Raw genomic sequence first — 7,557 nt, 5'->3', positions numbered from 1 at the left:
CTGTTGGGGTCCAAATAAAATGAACCTTTGTATGAAACGAATCCAAGACCAGTAGCTTTGTTTATCTTTTTGTCTGTATTAAAGCTGTTGTATTAATATTCAGGCTGTGATCGGAGAAAGAAGATAAAATCTGATTGCTATGTCTAAGGTTGTTTAAGGTGTGGTCAGACCACTCATCATGTAGCGATTGCTCCGTCTTTTCCCACCTGTTTTTTTTTCTTTTTCAATGAGAGGTATTTTAAGATCTTATTTAGATTATGGATATCCGTGTTCTCTGCCGTAAGGAGGTTACGCACTGTTTTTAAGTGCTTGTCAAAAGATTCCTACCATTTTTCTCTGCCTCCATACTAACAAGTTGGCAGGTAAACATAAACATGTTGGAAGGATTAAACCGTGTTGCCAATAAGCTGTCACAGGAGGGGCTTGGGAGTCAGCTGCAGACAATTAGTTACACAATAGGTGACGCACACAGAAACAAACAGTTCTTTCCGGATCTGAATGGGATAATATTTTAAATAGCTTTGTTTATAAAGAACAAGACAAGGAGACAGAGAAATGGAGACTAGAGGCACAGTTTACATGCTTAGGCTTAAACAAAACCTTTATTTTTATCTTTGTATTTACAGTGTAAAAATACTATATACTAAATACTAGATGCCATTATTCATACACGCATGACAAAGCTTCACATTTTAAATGTAAAAGTGCAAGTTATTGGAATGTATTTCATACATGCATACTGAAACATTACCTGTCGTAAGCAGAGCGTATTATACAGTACTTTTATGTATAGACAATGTGAGAACTCAATATGAGAAGCCATGTGTAACAGATAACAACAGATTATAAAAATGATATGGTTAACCCAGCATTCTGGAGACTTCTTGTTTCTCTCTGTTGAAAGAAAGAAAGAAAGAAAGAAAGAAAGAAAGAAAGAAAGAAAGAAAGAAAGAAAGAAAGAAAGACAAAAATTTGGTAATTGTATATAAAGTGGAAGTGCATCAAACCTGCAACATTTTGTTAAAGGATAACTTTGGTGATAATCTGTGTAATACACAAGGGTCTTCTAGAAAATTTTGATATAAACTATTTAGAAATAACCTATAAAGCTATTTTAAAACATTTATGTATTTACCCCACCGCTTACCAAAATCCAAATTTTTTTGGTAAGGTGTTCCATCGAACATTGTGTTACCTAAAAAAAACTGGTTTGTCTAAAAAGGCCAATTAATCACATTAGCAGAGGCTGAAATCTGTCATGCTGATTAAAGAAGCAGCACATTTGCTTAAAAAAATGCTCTACCTTGGCTATTTTAGCAGACTTAAACCCACACAGGTTGTTGCCTCATTCACGCACGTAAGCAATTGCATTGCTTCTTCAATTTTATTTGGTGCACAAATAACCCACTAGTGTTTCTAGTTTGAGTGACTTGCAGGTCTTCAGCTGGCAACTTAATTTAGTAAGAGCTAGACAGGTTTGTGAACAGAGTATTATACCCTGTTGTATGTCTTTATGATTCTATAATCAAACCCAAAAGGCTGACATTCAACTAGTCAAAGTCATTGCTTCTTTAATCAGCACACTTTTCAGCATTAAGTAAAACATAAGTGATGGCTGATGTTGATTTTAACTATTTTTTTAAAATAATCCTGCATTAATAATGGTCATTTACATCATTTAGTGTCATATTTTATTGCCCTGCGCCTTTCTTTAAGAACCTGCACTTTTCTTTTTTTTGAACATTAGTATAATAACAATACCAGTACATGCCTATTCTACAGTATTATTTGGCCTGCTGACCGTGAAAGGAAAATGATGCAATGCTTTTATAATGTTTATAAATGCATAAAAAGGGTCATTTTAACCTATTTCTACGTGGTTGCTAGGTAACACGATGATGCAATAATATATCATGTGCCATTCAGCTTTTGTGGATGCAGACGCAGATAGATAGGTGGAGAAATGCTTAAATGAGGTCATTTTAGCCTGTTGCTAGGCGTTCACTTAGCAACATCGGTAAGAACCTTCAGGGGCTCAAGATGAACCCGTGCGCCATCTTGGTTGCTCACCTCCTGGTCATGTAGGAGGACTCAGCAATCAGCAACTTACAACACTTGCAATAACTCATAATCCTCAGAGAATAAATACAATACTTACTGTGGGCCAGGTGGGTTGATCAGGCGTTGTAGATTTTGTATGTGCTGAGCGATGTTGCCTATTTGTTAAAAGATAAGAAAATAGTGATTTATCATGACCTCGCCATGAGTTATTAATCATATAAATTTAGATGTTTGACAGTGAGAATAATAAATAAGAGTAAAACAAATGTATTTATTTATGCTCAAGGGGTGTACCTGTCATTCCATTGGGTTTTCCTGCACCAAATGGCGATCCAGCTCCAGTACTGGTACCACTTGATGTTCCTTTCCCTGGTATACTTGGTGTTTTACTTTGACCTGAGTTACTGCTCCCAAACCAAGGAAGCCCAAAGGTAGTTTTACTTGTTGATGATGATGATGAGGAGGAGGAGGAGGAGGAGGAGGAGGAAGAGGAGGATGATGAACCTAATCCTAAGCCAGAGCTTCTTGTATTTGAAGTTTGCTTATTCAAGGAAAACGAATTTGAGCTGAGGTTAGGAGTAGACACTGATGACCCAGAGGAAGACCCGATGGAAGAAGAGCCTCTCCCACTCAATAATGGGTTATTTGAGCCTATTCCACCTGAGCTAAGATTTGGATTGTTAAGTCCTGACCCAGGAGAGCTGACTCTTGACCCAGTGGACAAGGGTGTATTTGAGGAGCTTGCTCCAGTTGCACCCAGTAGAGTTGATGCAGGTTTATTGAATGATCCAAGTGAGCTATAACCTTGGCCTAACAGTCCAGTTGACCCTGTCTTACCCTGCTGACCGAAACTGGTAGAGCTTGGAGAATTAGAGCCGACACCCAAGCGATTCTGTACTGGTTGATGGGCCAGGGCTCCAGCAAACCCTGTCTGAAAAATAAAAAATGGTCCGTTTAAACATGAGAGAAAATAGAGCCTTCAATTTTCATTCATGTATAACACAACAAAACACGTGAATCAAGAGAAAATATCAAAACAATGAAATCAAGTTCTGCTTTAAGAAAAAACTCAATTTTTCCTCAGTAATCATAAAACTGCACTAAGCTTCACATCTAGGTTCAAATTTTCTCCTCAGACCATAGCAGACACTTAACACGAAAGGCAGAAACATTTGCCTGCTTTCACCTCTTTGCCCTCTAGTTTTTTACTGGCGGACAATACCCTGCTCCCCCCTCATCTTCTGCACTTGCTGGAGTTGAGGCTGGATCATTTCCAACAACCAGTCATGCTGCTTTGATCTCATCCACCTTATATAACACCTCATTATCTCAAAGAGGTGAGGCATGGGCTTTTTTCTATGTTAGCATTCCTGCACTTGCTCTGTACCGCAGAGGCTGTCATTAACAGCAGTGCTAACGTTTTTGCACAAAATCAGCTAGTTGCTGTATCAATAAATGCAGATCATTGCACTTATCAATAGTTTTATAGGAAAATCTACAACAAAATATACAGACAAAGACAAATTGCATGGGATCACTTTTCATAATAGCATGAATCTCTGTCTGCAGTTGTCATTGAGTACCCCTGAGAAAAGCTTTGGAAGGATGAAGGACTCAGTTGAAAATTAAATTAGGTTTTTGATGACTAAGTGGGGTTTTTTTTTCCTGAAATATCCAAGTTTTTACATAACTTGGATATTTAAGAACACAAAAAAGCTCAAAAAGCGGGGCTTGTGTAGCATATCGATCAGTCTTGAGTGTTTTTTCTTACCTTGGACTTGTTGAGAATTTCGATTTGCTGCATAAGGCTCTCAATCGCTTTAGTTTTATAATTGACGGTGCTTTCTAAGACCTCTTTCTCTCCGCTTAGCCTCTTCTTTTCCCTCAGGAGTCTCTCCTGGTCCTGATCATGCTTCTGCTGAAGTTTGTCTAGGTTCTGTTTGTATTGCTCAACCATGCCTGCGCGCTCCTTGCTGCACGAGCGGTAGTCTTCAGAGAATCGCCAGTTTTCAGCCTTCAAGCGGATGTTCTCATGCTGGATGCCTGCCACATGATTTCCCACGGTGTTCATGTAACGCTGGAGCTTGTCTTCCACCTCTCTGGACAGGTTGGTGCAGTTGGAGCGGATCTGTTCCAGGTGTTCCCTCTGTTTCGGACAGGTGATCTGGAAGGCAATGTGTGCAGGGAAGAGCGAATCGATCTTGTGCAGAAAAGCCCTGGAAACATTGTAGACCGAACCCAAGGACTGGGAAAACTCATCTTTGGATGTTTTCTCGTAGATCTGCAGCTGCTTTTCTTTTGTGGCGATATCCCTCCTCAGCTTGATGGTCTCCAAGTTGAGGTTGTCCCTTTCTTTGGCAATCTCCTCCATTTCCATCTTCATGGCTTGCACTGACTGAGTGAAGTTGGAACTCACAAGCTGAAACCTAGCTTTCAGTTCTTCGACCATCACCCCACAGTTACAAGTATTAAAATCTGTAGCTTTAAAAAAATAGAAAAGAAAAACAACATACAAAGTAAGTCACAGCTGCATGAAATGCATTAATGTATTTATTTTGGGGCTTGCACTGAAGACGTATCATATTTACCTCTTGACATGGGGCATGGGGAGGATCGTAAGAGTCTGCATGAGAGCAGCTCAGTATTGAGCTGTAGCTGTTGACATTAATACAAACAAAACAAAACAGAGTGTTAGGGATTTGTTCTAAAACAGAGTGAAAAAACACATTTTTAAAACTTCAGGTTTGCCAGTCGCAAGAAATATTTGAGCTAAAGTTCTATGGATCTATGATCATTTTGATTCATCTCCAGTTTTGGTGGTGTGAAGTTCAGCGGTCTCTGCCAACTTTTATACAGCAGGAATGGACACATTCCCTTTGTGGACAAATTTATGCGTAACTTCTTGGAGCTTTTTTTTTACCAGGACCATCTTCACCCTAACCACTGGGGTTCATATAATTTATCTACAAACATTTACCTAACCCTCAGCATGGCCCATAAACTCAAATACAGGTACAACTATCATAGACTTTCACCTTTTAACGTGTATAACCACCTTGGGTAAATACCTCACTGCCATTACTAATTTGATATCTTTCGATTTCTTGCATCCTAATGCCAGCAAAATTGAGGTTCTGGTGTTTGGACCTGACAGCTTCTCTGAGGAGGTCAGTCATTCTGTCGTGCCGCCCCCTGTCCAGATTATCGTAAATCACTGAATGTACACCTCTGTGTCCTCCTTAGCCTGTCTCCAACTGGTGCAAACAAAAAACTCGCCAGCACTCAAATATTACATTTAATCTTGCTGCCATTCACTGAGAAATTCAGAATTAATTTTCAAATTTCATTAATATCAATGTAGAGCTCTGATTTGACCATCAGAAGATAGGTACAGCTTGGCCATAAAGAGATGGAAATGGTCAGCAATACTTAGGTAAGCTGTTGCATTTAAACAATGCTCAGCTGGTACAAAGCCATTCGAAGTTGTGGCTCCTAGACTCTGGAACAGCCATCCTCAGCCTGGCTGAATATGTGGTTTGCTTTGAATGAATGATGAAAGCTCATTTTTATAGCTTTTTTTATTCTTGTTTTTCTGATGTGTGTGCGTAAGCATGCATGCAGGAGTGAATGTAAGACCGTATATTTGACAGTTTGTATGTTTGAACCTGTGGATTTATTGTTAATGTGCAGTTCATCAAGCTGTGAAGCACAAATGAAATATTATTAAGTATATTATTATTTTGCATCAACTTGGCTAAAGTATTGCAGGTGTATTGATCATCTTTTCCTGTCATCTGTAATTTTACTTATTAAAAAGATGAAAGCTTCATAAATTAAATTAGATAACACATAAGAAGGTAGACATAGAAGAAAGATATCGGTATTGTAAAAAGCTCAGTTCCTCACCTGCTTCTGATCGCATTCGTGGAAATACAGAATTGACATATTGGTGTACTGACGCAGTATTGTCAGGTCAGAGTCGAGCCGAGCCTTCGCAGTCAGGGTGACATTGAGGAAATTGGTCAAGTTTGTCCTCTGCTTCTTGAGAGCCACATTCTCCAAGGATAGCTGACTGAAGCGCTCCTCAAGGTCCTGCGTGCGTTCTTGGCATGTAGAGTCCTGCGTCTTACCATAGACAAGAAAGAGCACGAGGCTAACTATGATAAGAGACTGAATGAGCGAGGAGAAGAAGAAGACGATGCGCATGTAGTAGCCGCAACTCTTGCTGCTGGAGCGGTACTGCATCTTTTTTTTAGCCTGTGGGCTGTGCTTGGAGACCTGGGAATAGCCGCTGCTGTACATGGGTGCTCTAAAACAGAGTAAAAAAAATCAAAACAAAAACCAAAAACAAAACAAAACGAAGGGCTTAAAGCAAGTCCAAGATCTGAGAGTTACCAGGAGACAGATGATAATGCTGAATTATTTCAGACTGTCCGGCTGATTTCACACCCCATTTCTTGTAAAGTCTTCCAGTGAAGCCCAATATGCTGCAGATCCTGACCAGATTCCTCTTTGCAGTTGTGCTACAAGAGAATAGAAACGATTGTGTGCTGGTTGTAAACTTGGGCAAGGGTTTATAAACACCTTTGGCCACACATTTCCTATAATGGGAATGGTCCTGTTCCCAGTCTCCTCCCTCCGTTGGCCGCCCACACCTATGCAGAGTTTATCAAACACACGATGACCTCTCTGCATGCTTTATGAGCCAGATGTTTTCTTGGGAAAAACTAAATAAATTCTCTTACTGTAATTTGCGAACTGCACCTCATTGCAATTGGTTGAGTCAGAATTTAAGGCCTGCTGAAAAACCCCAAATACCAATGGGCTCCGAGGACCTCACTGGACTGAATGTGTGGAGCTTCCCTGTAAATCTGCCAAATCCATCTTTCATGGGATCATAAACAGTGATTTCCATCACGCAGCTGACAAGGAGGACAATGGCTCCTGATGCTCCTCTAAGAGTCTTATTCTGTGGCTCTTTGATGCTTCGAGTCTCAGTCCAACACAATGACGTCAGCACACTTCCCTCTGTCATAACACAAACATGCACTAAGGCACACACACACGCGCGATTTAAAATGAAATGTAAGAGTGAGAATCCCAACTTTTGTCCTGAACGCTATTGTTGACATGGTTGACAGGAAGTGGCACACTGCAGAGGAATTGCTGATGTCCAAAGCTGCCAAGAATCTACAGAAAAGACTCAACAAACACAGGATACAGATTACACAAATAATAAGGGTGTTTTAATTGAGGTTGAAGTGGTTTGCTTGTTTTTTTTAATATCTAGATGGTGGGTCCGGTTTCCATTTTATTTTTATTTTTGGAATCATGGTGATGCCGACCTGGTCGAGCAGCACAGAGAGCTATGTTTTACTTCCAGCATACGCTAAACACGTGAAGCCCGGAGTGAAGTCGGACTCCAGTGGTGATGGTGATGAGCCACTAAAATGTGGTTCAACACCATTTTTTGCCACTGAACATGAGCAAATCTCC

The 7,557-nt window shown here is 40.0% G+C and overlaps 1 protein-coding gene across 1 annotated transcript; it reads right to left on the bottom strand.

Annotated features, from left to right (window-relative positions):
• Window positions 1–574: 574 nt before the first annotated feature.
• On the bottom strand, window positions 575–6,610 carry plvapa (plasmalemma vesicle associated protein a). Its single transcript, XM_026150521.2, has 7 exons — window positions 6,457–6,610; window positions 5,968–6,370; window positions 4,650–4,716; window positions 3,833–4,542; window positions 2,356–2,992; window positions 2,159–2,216; window positions 575–894 (listed from the first exon to the last, which is right to left on the bottom strand). Exons 2-7 carry the CDS (start codon window positions 6,361–6,363, stop codon window positions 861–863), a joined length of 1,902 nt encoding a protein of 633 aa, XP_026006306.2. The 5' UTR covers window positions 6,364–6,370; window positions 6,457–6,610; the 3' UTR covers window positions 575–860.
• Window positions 6,611–7,557: the final 947 nt, after the last annotated feature.

This window comes from Astatotilapia calliptera, chromosome 18 (genome assembly GCF_964374335.1).
Source record: "Astatotilapia calliptera chromosome 18, fAstCal68.1, whole genome shotgun sequence".
Taxonomy (NCBI): Eukaryota; Metazoa; Chordata; class Actinopteri; order Cichliformes; family Cichlidae; genus Astatotilapia; species Astatotilapia calliptera.
The sequence above is the reverse complement of the archived record's forward strand: the minus strand, read 5'-3'. Positions and strand labels throughout refer to the sequence as shown.